The sequence below is a fragment of the Ylistrum balloti genome, unplaced genomic scaffold, assembly GCF_031769215.1.
Source record: "Ylistrum balloti isolate Yb309-2 unplaced genomic scaffold, AGI_CSIRO_Ybal_v1 Utg370652, whole genome shotgun sequence".
Taxonomy (NCBI): Eukaryota; Metazoa; Mollusca; class Bivalvia; order Pectinida; family Pectinidae; genus Ylistrum; species Ylistrum balloti.
Window position 1 is genome coordinate 553,820 of NW_026782396.1, and position 15,725 is coordinate 569,544.

Sequence of the window (15,725 nt, forward strand, 5' to 3'; positions counted from 1 at the left end):
AAGAAGAACCTGATGTGTTTTTCTTAAATTCAATTTTAAAGGTCTGTTTGGTTGCTAGTTGTGCCTGTTTGATTTTGGGACTGATCAGAAAAACAAAGTGGCCGACAGACAGCCATCTTCATTTTGACTTAAAGATTTGCTATTTCTTGAGAACTACAACATAGATCTATTTCAAATTACACATGTATGTTTCCCTTGATCCCTAGTTGTGCCTGTTTGATTTTAGTACTGATCAGAAAAAGCAAAATGGCCCACAAGCGACCATCTTGGATTTTGACTTCAAAAGTTTGCTATCACTATTTCTTAAGAAGTATTGATAGATGTTTCTGAAATTTCATGTATAGGTTCCTTTTGGACTTATTTTTTGTTTAGTTAATGGCTCTGGACCCCTTGGGGCGGGAGCCTTAAAGGGGAAACTGATATAAATTGTTTCAATACTTTCCCTTAGTTTACATGAAGCAATTTCAGCCAGACCAAACCAGGTGAACGACATAGGCCCTATAGCTTACAGTATTCCTGTAATATTTTTAGTGATATGTAACACTAAGCCTGGTAAGTGATGAAACCTGTAACATTTTAACACCAAGACTGGTAAGTGATGAAAACAGTAATATTTTGATTATGTGTAACTTACAAGGCCATATTGTTAATCAGACATGTCTAATATGTAACCCTGGATAAATAAAGCATGTTATGATAATATGTCTTTGATGGCTTTTCCAACCTCTAAGGCATCCCTTACACATGGACAAGGTTGTCATAGGAGGCTCCCTGTAAGTATTTATCACATCTGGGCAGTAGCTAGGGTACTTCACTTAGAACTAGCTGCACCACAAAGTTAGTAGTGCTTCCAGAAAACTCTTTTGTGATTTGTTTGACTTGAAAAATAGTTCAATGAATGTGAGAAATTCCTACCTTTATTTTGCATCTAAATTAAAAATTAAATTTCACCTGAGAAGTTGTAAAAAATGGAGGGCATACTGCATGTCTTTTCTCTGAGAAGAGGCTTCCCTGCACTGGCCATTAAATAGTTCTAGGCTGTGTGTGAATGCTTTATCTGATATGCTGGTGAGTAGGTACTGCTCTACATTGAATATAATTTTGGTGGTTTTGAGAAATCTATAATGGTTACCACTAACCATTACACTTGTACACCTGACAGATGTGAACACCACAAAAAACAAGCTTGTATGTACTGACAGATGTCAACATCACAAAAAACAAGCTTGTATGTACTGACAGATGTCAACATCACAAATAACAAGCTTGTATGTACTGACAGATGTCAACATCACAAAAAACAAGCTTGTGTGTACTGACAGATGTCAACATCACAAAAAGCAAGCTTTTATGTACTGACAGATGTCAACATCACAAAAAACAAGCTTGTATGTACTGACAGATGTCAGATCACAAAATATCAGACATTGATGTCAGACCACAAAATTGATGATATTGATGTCAGTACCACAAAACAGCAGACATTGATGTCAGACCACAAAACATCATACATTGATGTCAGACCACAAAACAACAGACATTGATGTCAGAGCACAGAATATCAGACCCTGATGTCAGACCACAAAACATCAGACATTGATGTCAGACCACAAAATATCAGACCCTGATGTCAAACCACAAAACATCAGACATTGATGTCAGAGCACAGAATATCAGACCCTGATATCAAACCACAAAACATCAGACATTGATGTCAGACCACAAAATATCAGACCCTGATGTCAAACCACAAAACATCAGACATTGATGTCAGACCACAAAATATCAGACCCTGATATCAGACCACAAAACATCAGACATTGATGTCAGAGCACAGAATATCAGACCCTGATGTCAGACCACAAAAGACCAGATATTGATGTCAGATCACAAATCATCAGACATTGATGTCAGACCACAAAACACCAAACATTGATGTCAGATCACAAAATATCGGACATTGACGTCAGACCACAAAAGACCAGACATTGATGTCAGACCACGAAACATCAGACGTTGATGTCAGATCACAAAATATCAGACATTGATGTTAGACTACAAAACACCAGACATTGATGTCCGACCACAAAACAACAGACATTGATGTCAGACCACAAAACATCAGACATTGATGTCAGATCACAAAATATCAGATATTGCTGTTAGACTACAAAACACTAGACATTGATGTCAGACCACAAAACAACAGACATTGATGTCAGACCACAAAACACCAGACATTGATGTCAGACCACAAAATATCAGACCCTGATATCAGACCACAAAACATCAGACATTGATGTCAGAGCACAGAATATCAGACCCTGATGTCAGACCACAAAAGACCAGACATTGATGTCAGATCACAAAACATCACACATTGATGTCAGACCACAAAACACCAGACATTGATGTCAGATCACAAAATATCAGACATCAATATCAGACCACAAAACACCAGACATTGATGTCAGACCACAAAATATCAGACCCTGATATCAGACCACAAAACATCAGACATTGATGTCAGAGCACAGAATATCAGACCCTGATGTCAGACCACAAAAGACCAGACATTGATGTCAGATCACAAAATATCAGACATTGATGTCAGACCACAAAACATCAGACATTGATGTCAGACCACAAAATATCAGACATTGATGTCAGATCACAAAATATCAGACATTGATGTCAGACCACAAAACATCAGACATTGATGTCAGATCACAAAATATCAGACATTGATGTTAGACTACAAAACACCAGACATCAATATCAGACCACAAAACAACAGACATTGATGTCAGACCACAAAATATGAGACATTGATGTCAGATCACAAAATATCAGACATTGATGTTAGACTACAAAACACCAGACATTGATGTCAGACCACAAAACAACAGACATTGATGTCATAACACAAAATATCAGACATTGACGTCAGACCACAAAATACCAGACATTGATGTCAGACCACAAAACATCAGACATTGATGTTAGACTACAAAACACCAGACATTGATGTCAGACCACAAAATATCAGACATTGATGTCAGATCACAAAATATCAGACATTGATGTTAGACTACAAAACACCAGACATCGATGTCAGACCACAAAACAACAGACATTGATGTCAGACCACAAAATATCAGACATTGATGTCAGATCACAAAACATCAGACATTGATGTTAGACTACAAAACACCAGACATTGATGTCAGACCACAAAATATCAGACATTGATGTCAGATCACAAAATATCAGACATTGATGTTAGACTACAAAACACCAGACATCGATGTCAGACCACAAAACAACAGACATTGATGTCAGACCACAAAATATCAGACATTGATGTCAGACCACAAAATATCAGACATTGATGTCAGACCACAAAATATCAGACATTGATGTCAGATCACAAAATATCAGACATTGATGTTAGACTACAAAACAACAGACATTGATGTTGGACCACAAAACATCAGACATTGATGTCAGACCACAAAATACCAGACATTGATGTCAGACCACAAAATATCAGACCCTGATATCAGACCACAAAACATCAGACATTGATGTCAGAGCACAGAATATCAGACCCTGATGTCAGACCACAAAAGACCAGACATTGATGTCAGACCACAAAACATCAGACATTGATGTCAGACCACAAAACACCCGACATTGATGTCAGACCACAAAACACCCGACATTGATGTCAGATCTCAAAATGTCAGACATTGATGTCAGATTACAAAATGTCAGACATTGATGTTAGACCACAAAATATCAGACATTGATGTCAGATCACAAAATATCAGACATTGATGTTAGACCACGAAATATCAGACATTGATGTCAAACCACAAAACACCAGACATTGATGTCAAACCACAAAATATCAGTCATTGATGTCGGTAACGTTAAATTCAGACATTTATCAGATGTTGATCTCAACCAAAAAGTGCTATTATTTTTTTCATTTTACATTGCACTTTGTAGTCTTTACTTATTTTCATATGAGAATTTAGTACACCAGCTTCATAGGCATTTTAAATTACATTTCATCTGAAGACCCTCCACCTGTTAATGCACCATTATCATCAAATTACTATTATCTAAGATAATGATTTACAAGATAAAGTTCAAACCTCAATTCATCTTCCAGGGGCTAAAAAGCCATGTAGGTAATAATTCAGATCACAGATCACAGTCAAAATGTTTCTTCACTGTTGTGTTCATGGTATCTTAGTTAAAAATATCCTTTGTTGTGTAGAAGGTATTTCCGTCAAAAATGTCCCTTGTGAAGTGTCCTCAAGGGATCTCTATCAAAAAAGTTCCTCTTCTGATGTCTTCAAGGGATCTTGGTAAAGTCTCTTCTTTCTCAAGTATATTCAGGAGATCTCAGTCAAAAATATTCTTCTTCTGTTGTGATCAAGGGATCTGAGTCCAGATTTATTCACTTCTGGTGATGATAAACATTAATTGCATGCTAACAGCCAAATACATAAGACTAGTATTTTGTTGTTTGGATTGGACACACAGTGTTTACTATGCTTATCTCCAGTTTATTGTATCGTTCCAAGGATTGTATTTTTGACGATTATGGTCTACTGTAGAAATTTGTTGATGCATTACAATATAAACAGATGGGCTGTCATTGAAAGATGTTAACATTCAGTAGAATCTCTGTGCAACATTCATGGTGTATTTCTAATCTGCTCCATGTGAAACTCAAAGTGATTATATTAAGTTATTATATTTACACTGAGACACAAATATCCTGTCAAGATTCACAGACATCTTGTTTGATTTTATATAGAATTGTAGCTGTTCTTGGTGCCCAGAGCCAAAAGGATGCTTCAAAACGAGAAAGGAATACTCATTGTACCTGTTCCATCCTAACAACAGGTAAGACATCTAGACAGGTGCTTACAACAACAGGTAAGACATTTAGACAGGTGTTTACAACAACAAGTAAGACATTTAGACAGGTGTTTCAAACAACAAGTAAGACATTTAGACAGGTGTTTCAAACAACAAGTAAGACATTTAGACAGGTGTTTACAACAACAGGTAAGACATTTAGACAGGTGTTTCAAACAAGTAAGACACCTAGACAGGTGTTTCAAACAAGTAAGACATCTAGACAGGTGTTTCAAACAACAGGTAAGACATTTAGACAGGTGTTTCAAACAACAAGTAAGACATCTAGACAGGTGTTTACAACAACAAGTAAGACATCTAGACAGGTGCTTACAACAACAAATAAGACATTTAGACAGGTGTTTACAACAACAAGTAAGACATTTAGACAGGTGTTTACAACAACAAGTAAGACATCTAGACAGGTGTTTACAACAACAAGTAAGACATTAAGACAGGTGTTTATAACAACAGGTAAGACATTTAGACAAGTGTTTACAACAACAAGTAAGACATTTAGACAGGTGTTTACAACAACAAGTAAGACATCTAGACAGGTGTTTACAACAACAAGTAAGACATTTAGACAGGTGTTTACAACAACAAGTAAGACATTTAGACAGGTGTTTACAACAACAAGTAAGACATTTAGACAGGTGTTTATAACAACAGGTAAGACATTTAGACAAGTGTTTACAACAACAGGTAAGACATTTAGACAGGTGTTTCAAACAACAAGTAAGGCATTTAGACAGGTGTTTCAAACAACAGGTAAGACATTTAGACAGGTGTTTACAACAACAGGTAAGACATTTAGACAGGTGTTTACAACAACAGGTAAGACATTTAGACAGGTGTTTATAACAACAGGTAAGACATTTAGACAGGTGTTTACAACAACAAGTAAGACATTTAGACAGGTGTTTCAAACAACTAGTAAGACATCTAGACAGGTGTTTACAACAACAAGTAAGACATCTAGACAGGTGTTTCAAACAACAAGTAAGACATCTAGACAGGTGCTTACAACAACAAGTAAGACATTTAGACAGGTGTTTACAACAACAAGTAAGACATTAAGACAGGTGTTTCAAACAACTAGTAAGACATTTAGACAGGTGTTTACAACAACAAGTAAGACATCTAGACAGGTGTTTCAAACAGGTAAGACATCTAGACAGGTGTTTCAAACAACAAGTAAGACATTTAGACAGGTGTTTCAAACAACAAGTAAGACATCTAGACAGGTGTTTACAACAACAAGTAAGACATCTAGACAGGTGCTTACAACAACAAATAAGACATTTAGACAGGTGTTTACAACAACAAGTAAGACATTTAGACAGGTGTTTACAGCAAGTAAGACATTTAGACAGGTGTTTTAAACAACAGGTAAGACATTTAGACAGGTGTTTCAAACAACAAGTACGACATTTAGACAGATATTTCAAACAGCAAGTAAGACATCTAGATAGGTGTATCAAACAAGTAAGATATTTAGACAGGTGTTTACAACAACAAGTAAGACCACTATCATCTCAACAACTTCATAAACATATAAATATTACTTAATTGAATTACGAATTAAGAAACCTTGGAAACCTATCTCTGTTTTAATGAGAACAAACTATTTGTAGAATAATCAGTCAAATAATCACATCAGTCAAATAATCACATCAGTCACATCAGTCAAATAATCACATCAGTCACATCAGTCAAGTAATCACATCAGTCACATCAGTCAAATAATCACATCAGTCAAGTAATCACATCAGTCACATCAGTCAAATAATCACATCAGTCAAATAATCACATCAGTCAAATAATCACATCAGTCAAATAATCACATCAGTCAAATAATCACATCAGTCAAATAATCACATCAGTCAAATAATCACATCAGTCAAGTAATCACATCAGTCAAGTAATCACATCAGTCAAGTAATCACATCAGTCACATCAGTCAAATAATCACATCAGTCAAGTAATCACATCAGTCAAATAATCACATCAGTCACATCAGTCAAGTAATCACATCAGTCATATCAGTCAAGTAATCACATCAGTCACATCAGTCAAATAATCACATCAGTCAAATAATCACATCAGTCACATCAGTCACATCAGTCAAATAATCACATCAGTCACATCAGTCAAGTAATCACATCAGTCAAGTAATCACATCAGTCAAGTAATCACATCAGTCACATCAGTCAAATAATCACATCAGTCAAGTAATCACATCAGTCACATCAGTCAAATAATCACATCAGTCAAGTAATCACATCAGTCATATCAGTCAAATAATCACATCAGTCAAATAATCACATCAGTCACATCAGTCAAATAATCACATCAGTCATATCAGTCAAGTAATCACATCAGTCACATCAGTCAAATAATCACATCAGTCACATCAGTCAAATAATCACATCAGTCACATCAGTCAAATAATCACATCAGTCACATCAGTCAAATAATCACATCAGTCACATCAGTCAAGTAATCACATCAGTCAAGTAATCACATCAGTCAAATAATCACATCAGTCACATCAGTCAAATAATCACATCAGTCACATCAGTCAAATAATCACATCAGTCAAGTAATCACATCAGTCACATCAGTCAAGTAATCACATCAGTCACATCAGTCAAATAATCACATCAGTCAAGTAATCACATCAGTCAAATAATCACATCAGTCACATCAGTCAAATAATCACATCAGTCAAGTAATCACATCAGTCACATCAGTCAAGTAATCCCATCAGTCACATCAGTCAAATAATCACATCAGTCAAGTAATCACATCAGTCACATCAGTCAAATAATCACATCAGTCACATCAGTCAAATAATCACATCAGTCAAATAATCACATCAGTCAAGTAATCACATCAGTCACATCAGTCAAGTAATCACATCAGTCACATAAGTCAAATAATCACATCAGTCACATCAGTCAAATAATCACATCAGTCACATCAGTCAAATAATCACATCAGTCACATCAGTCAAATAATCACATCAGTCAAGTAATCACATCAGTCACATCAGTCAAATAATCACATCAGTCACATCAGTCAAATAATCACATCAGTCACATCAGTCAAATAATCACATCAGTCAAATAATCACATCAGTCACATCAGTCAAATAATCACATCAGTCACATCAGTCAAATAATCACATCAGTCAAATAATCACATCAGTCACATCAGTCAAATAATCACATCAGTCAAGTAATCACATCAGTCACATCAGTCAAATAATCACATCAGTCAAATAATCACATCAGTCACATCAGTCAAATAATCACATCAGTCACATCAGTCAAATAATCACATCAGTCAAATAATCACATCAGTCACATCAGTCAAATAATCACATCAGTCAAGTAATCACATCAGTCACATCAGTCAAATAATCACATCAGTCACATCAGTCAAATAATCACATCAGTCACATCAGTCAAATAATCACATCAGTCACATCAGTCAAATAATCACATCAGTCATATCAGTCAAATAATCACATCAGTCACATCAGTCAAATAATCACATCAGTCACATCAGTCAAATAATCACATCAGTCAAATAATCACATCAGTCACATCAGTCAAATAATCACATCAGTCACATCAGTCAAATAATCACATCAGTCAAATAATCACATCAGTCAAGTAATCACATCAGTCACATCAGTCAAATAATCACATCAGTCAAATAATCACATCAGTCAAGTAATCACATCAGTCACATCAGTCAAATAATCACATCAGGCACATCAGTCAAATAATCACATCAGTCACATCAGTCAAATAATCACATCAGTCACATCAGTCAAATAATCACATCAGTCACATCAGTCAAATAATCACATCAGTCAAATAATCACATCAGTCACATCAGTCATATAATCACATCAGTCACATCAGTCAAATAATCACATCAGTCAAATAATCACATCAGTCACATCAGTCAAATAATCACATCAGTCACATCAGTCAAATAATCACATCAGTCACATCAGTCAAGTAATCACATCAGTCAAGTAATCACATCAGTCAAATAATCACATCAGTCACATCAGTCAAATAATCACATCAGTCACATCAGTCAAATAATCACATCAGTCAAATAATCACATCAGTCACATCAGTCATATAATCACATCAGTCACATCAGTCAAATAATCACATCAGTCAAGTAATCACATCAGTCACATCAGTCAAATAATCACATCAGTCACATCAGTCAAATAATCACATCAGTCACATCAGTCAAATAATCACATCAGTCACATCAGTCAAATAATCACATCAGTCACATCAGTCAAATAATCACATCAGTCACATCAGTCAAATAATCACATCAGTCACATCAGTCAAATAATCACATCAGTCACATCAGTCAAATAATCACATCAGTCACATCAGTCAAATAATCACATCAGTCACATCAGTCAAATAATCACATCAGTCACATCAGTCATATAATCACATCAGTCACATCAGTCAAATAATCACATCAGTCACATCAGTCAAATAATCACATCAGTCAAATAATCACATCAGTCAAGTAATCACATCAGTCACATCAGTCAAGTAATCACATCAGTCACATAAGTCAAATAATCACATCAGTCACATCAGTCAAATAATCACATCAGTCACATCAGTCAAATAATCACATCAGTCACATCAGTCAAATAATCACATCAGTCACATCAGTCAAATAATCACATCAGTCACATCAGTCAAATAATCACATCAGTCACATCAGTCAAATAATCACATCAGTCAAGTAATCACATCAGTCACATCAGTCAAATAATCACATCAGTCAAATAATCACATCAGTCACATCAGTCAAATAATCACATCAGTCACATCAGTCAAGTAATCACATCAGTCAAATAATCACAACAGTCACATCAGTCAAATAATCACATCAGTCACATCAGTCAAATAATCACATCAGTCACATCAGTAAAATAATCACATCAGTCACATCAGTCAAATAATCACATCAGTCACATCAGTCAAATAATCACATCAGTCACATCAGTCAAATAATCACATCAGTCACATCAGTCAAGTAATCACATCAGTCAAGTAATCACATCAGTCACATCAGTCAAGTAATCACATCAGTCACATCAGTCAAATAATCACATCAGTCACATCAGTCAAATAATCACATCAGTCACATCAGTCAAATAATCACATCAGTCACATCAGTCAAATAATCACATCAGTCAAATAATCACATCAGTCAAATAATCACATCAGTCACATCAGTCAAATAATCACATCAGTCACATCAGTCAAATAATCACATCAGTCACATCAGTCAAATAATCACATCAGTCACATCAGTCAAATAATCACATCAGTCAAATAATCACATCAGTCACATCAGTCAAATAATCACATCAGTCACATCAGTCAAATAATCACATCAGTCAAATAATCACATCAGTCAAATAATCACATCAGTCACATCAGTCAAGTAATCACATCAGTCACATCAGTCAAATAATCACATCAGTCAAATGATCACATCAGTCACATCAGTCAAGTAATCACATCAGTCAAATAATCACATCAGTCAAATAATCACATCAGTCAAATAATCACATCAGTCACATCAGTCAAATAATCACATCAGTCAAATAATCACATCAGTCAAATAATCACATCAGTCACATCAGTCAAGTAATCACATCAGTCACATCAGTCAAATAATCACATCAGTCAAATAATCACATCAGTCACATCAGTCAAATAATCACATCAGTCAAATAATCACATCAGTTCAGTAATCACATCAGTCACATCAGTCAAATAATCACATCAGTCACATCAGTCAAATAATCACATCAGTCACATCAGTCAAATAATCACATCAGTCACATCAGTCAAATAATCACATCAGTCACATCAGTCAAATAATCACATCAGTCAAATAATCACATCAGTCACACCAGTCAAATAATCACATCAGTCACATCAGTCAAATAATCACATCAGTCAAGTAATCACATCAGTCAAGTAATCACATCAGTCAAATAATCACATCAGTCACATCAGTCAAATAATCACATCAGTCACATAATCACATCAGTCACATCAGTCAAATAATCACATCAGTCACATCAGTCAAATAATCACATCAGTCACATCAGTCAAATAATCACATCAGTCACATCAGTCAAATAATCACATCAGTCAAGTAATCACATCAGTCACATCAGTCAAATAATCACATCAGTCACATCAGTCAAATAATCACATCAGTCACATCAGTCAAATAATCACATCAGTCAAATAATCACATCAGTCAAGTAATCACATCAGTCAAATAATCACATCAGTCACATCAGTCAAATAATCACATCAGTCACATCAGTCACGTAATCACATCAGTCAAATAATCACATCAGTCACATCAGTCAAATAATCACATCAGTCACATCAGTCAAATAATCACATCAGTCACATCAGTCAAATAATCACATCAGTCACATCAGTCAAATAATCACATCAGTCAAATAATCACATCAGTCAAATAATCACATCAGTCACATCAGTCAAATAATCACATCAGTCACATCAGTCAAATAATCACATCAGTCACATCAGTCAAATAATCACATCAGTCACATCAGTCAAATAATCACATCAGTCACATCAGTCAAATAATCACATCAGTCACATCAGTCAAATAATCACATCAGTCACATCAGTCACATCAGTCAAATAATCACATCAGTCAAATAATCACATCAGTCAAATAATCACATCAGTCACATCAGTCAAATAATCACATCAGTCACATCAGTCAAATAATCACATCAGTCAAATAATCACATCAGTCAAATAATCACATCAGTCAAATAATCACATCAGTCAAATAATCACATCAGTCAAATAATCACATCAGTCAAGTAATCACATCAGTCACATCAGTCAAATAATCACATCAGTCACATCAGTCAAATAATCACATCAGTCACATCAGTCAAATAATCACATCAGTCAAATAATCACATCAGTCACATCAGTCAAATAATCACATCAGTCACATCAGTCAAATAATCACATCAGTCACATCAGTCAAATAATCACATCAGTCACATCAGTCAAATAATCACATCAGTCAAATAATCACATCAGTCACATCAGTCAAGTAATCACATCAGTCACATCAGTCACATCAGTCAAGTAATCATATCAGTCACATCAGTCAAATAATCACATCAGTCACATCAGTCAAATAATCACATCAGTCACATCAGTCAAATAATCACATCAGTCACATCAGTCAAATAATCACATCAGTCACATCAGTCAAATAATCACATCAGTCACATCAGTCAAATAATCACATCAGTCACATCAGTCAAGTAATCACATCAGTCACATCAGTCACATCAGTCAAGTAATCATATCAGTCACATCAGTCAAATAATCACATCAGTCACATCAGTCAAATAATCACATCAGTCACATCAGTCAAATAATCACATCAGTCACATCAGTCAAATAATCACATCAGTCACATCAGTCAAATAATCACATCAGTCACATCAGTCAAATAATCACATCAGTCACATCAGTCAAATAATCACATCAGTCACATCAGTCAAATAATCACATCAGTCAAATAATCACATCAGTCACATCAGTCAAATAATCACATCAGTCAAATAATCACATCAGTCACATCAGTCAAGTAATCACATAAGTCACATCAGTCAAATAATCACATCAGTCACATCAGTCAAATAATCACATCAGTCACATCAGTCAAATAATCACATCAGTCACATTAGTCAAGTAATCACATCAGTCACATCAGTCATATAATCACATCAGTCAAGTAATCACATCAGTCACATCAGTCAAATAATCACATCAGTCACATCAGTCAAATAATCACATCAGTCACATCAGTCAAATAATCACATCAGTCACATCAGTCAAATAATCACATCAGTCAAATAATCACATCAGTCACATCAGTCAAATAATCACATCAGTCACATCAGTCAAATAATCACATCAGTCAAATAATCACATCAGTCACATCAGTCAAATAATCACATCAGTCAAGTAATCACATCAGTCACATCAGTCAAATAATCACATCAGTCAAATAATCACATCAGTCAAATAATCACAGCAGTCAAATAATCACATCAGTCAAATAATCACATCAGTCAAATAATCACATCAGTCACATCAGTCAAACTAATTTCTATATAATATTGAACTTCCAGGCTACGTCGACTGTGTCATCATTTCATGGCCCAGAGTTTGTTTGACAACATGATTCTCCTTTTCATCGCCCTCAACTGTATTACACTAGGGATGGAGCGACCAGATATTCCTCCAGATAGTGCTGTGAGTTATCTCCCCTCTCCTGTCCTGTTTAAGTCAATCACAAATAGATTAAGCAAAATTTTGGTTAGGTGTTTGATTACACAGTATAAATGGAGGATGACACCAACCACCTCCCAGGCCTAAGACTAAGGGGTTGACACAATGTCTCTTAGACTCTTGGTCTGGGCTTTTTGACTAATAATGTAATGTTCTTTTGGTTTCTTCACAGGAGAGAATGTTTCTGACTTATTCAAACTATGGTTTCACCATTGTGTTTGCTGTGGAAATGACCATAAAGGTGGGTAAAGATTTATATAATATATGTTCTGGTGTCATTGTGATATTGTCTACTTACATGGTACTTTGTTCTGTTGTTGTTGTGATATTGTCTGTTTACATGGTACCATGTTTTGGTGTTGTTGTGATATTGTCTGTTTACATGGTACTATGTTCTGTTGTTGTGATATTGTCTGTTTACATGGTACTATGTTCTGGTGTTGTTGTGATAAATCAATACAATGACAATGGCAGATTAGAACATTGTGTCAATAATCGAAAGATTTTGCAGTTTGTCCAGAGGACTTACATGAAAAAAAAATTGAAATTCTTTTGTCATGTTTTTCTCTAGTCATAGTGTTTTTTTACCACCATAACTACTGACATAGTATTTGATATGATTTAGAGCAGCCTAGAGAAAGACATGACAAAAGTACATCAATCACCATATCCAAGACATGGATGTATTAGAGTTTGTTCTGATAACAACATACTTAGCCTTCCAAGATCTATCGGCAAGGAATTAGCTCACTCATATGCAGCCCAGTGTCTTCAATTGTGACAAACTTATTCATGGAGCACTTGAAGAAAGAGGCAATAGCCACAGCCCCCATAGAAAGCACGTCCTGTTGAAACAATATGTTGATGACATAATGGAAATAGTTAGGGAAGGGTCACAGAAAGATTTGTCTGTGCATATCGATACCATAGACTCAACAAATTTACCTGTGAGAAAGAAATCAATGGCACAATGCTATTTTGTGTGTTTTATATTATTTTTTGTGAAACCTTTGTAATTTACATACATGTATGCTACAATATACATTTGTGGTGTGTTGCATACTGTTTATTTTCTGAAATATTTCTGATTTTGAAGTTCATTATCTACATATGTAATGTGCTGTATGATATTTTTTTCATGAAATTTGTACTCTTCGGTATCTATAGGTGCTGGCAAAGGGACTCCTGATTGGAAAACATGCCTACCTAAAGAGTGGTTGGAACATCATGGATGGTTTTCTTGTTGGAATTTCTCTTGTGGACATCATGATCTCTCTCACAGCAAATAGTAGCCCAAGAATCTTTGGCATTCTGCGTGTGTTCAGGTTACTGCGCACACTTAGGCCTCTCAGGTAACAATGGAATATATATGTGTGCCTCTGTGTACTGCTGTAACTTTCAAATATCATATGAACAGTAAACTGACTAGAAGGCCCCTGAGACCTGAGGGACAGGGCCCTATAGGGGAAATAGAGCAAAGTCTTTAAAATCCTACTCCTACATTTAATCTACATTTACATTCAATGCAAATTAATTGATTATTTACGAAACTAAATTACTAAAATATGAATGTCGATTTTCAAAAAACAGATAGAAAATAATTAAATATTTTAGCAAAATAGGAATGTTTGAACCGTAAATGAAATACTAAGACACTAACAGTAAGTATACTGCTGATATATATATATATATTTTATGCTGTAGTCTGTTATCAACTTATCTGTCAGCCAACGTCGACTTTTGCCTTCTCAATAACCATTGAACCAAATGCTTTGATATTTGGCTAATATGTTCCTAGGATAGAGACCAACAAAGTTTGCAAAAAGAAGTGACCTTGACTTATATTCAAGGTCACAGGGATCAGATTTGTTTAAACATTTAAACATTTTCTTCTCATGAACGAAAAGGCCAAGAGGCATGATAATTGGCAGATATGTTCCAAGGATAAAGCCCATAGAAGTTTACAAAATGACATGACCTTGACCTGTATTAAAGGTAGCTATTTTTTTACCATTTGATGTGCTTGTTTCCTTCAGAGTGATAAGTAGAGCACCAGGACTGAAGCTTGTTGTCCAGACATTACTTTCCTCACTCAGACCTATAGGTAACATCGTTCTTATCTGCTGTACCTTCTTCATCATCTTTGGCATTCTAGGGGTGCAGGTAAGGTTCTTCATCATCTTTGGCATTCTAGGGGTGCAGGTAAGGTTCTTCATCATTGTATTTATTATAGCTCTATAAAATGGAATTTATTACAGTGGGATATGACAGTTTTGATTATAGCTGTTTATAATATTTATTACAGCTTTTATAACTTTATTTATTACAGCTGTTTATAGC

General features: G+C 35.1%; 1 protein-coding gene across 1 annotated transcript in view; it reads left to right on the plus strand.

Annotated features, from left to right (window-relative positions):
• LOC132557266 (voltage-dependent T-type calcium channel subunit alpha-1G-like) overlaps positions 1–15,725 on the plus strand; it is a 212,357-nt gene that overhangs the window by 151,243 nt on the left and 45,389 nt on the right. The window contains exons 20-24 of the mRNA XM_060221755.1: positions 4,835–4,923; positions 13,226–13,349; positions 13,558–13,626; positions 14,553–14,737; positions 15,422–15,548. Of these exons, the coding sequence (XP_060077738.1) occupies positions 4,835–4,923; positions 13,226–13,349; positions 13,558–13,626; positions 14,553–14,737; positions 15,422–15,548 (594 nt within the window). The remainder of the gene's footprint in view (positions 1–4,834; positions 4,924–13,225; positions 13,350–13,557; positions 13,627–14,552; positions 14,738–15,421; positions 15,549–15,725) is intronic.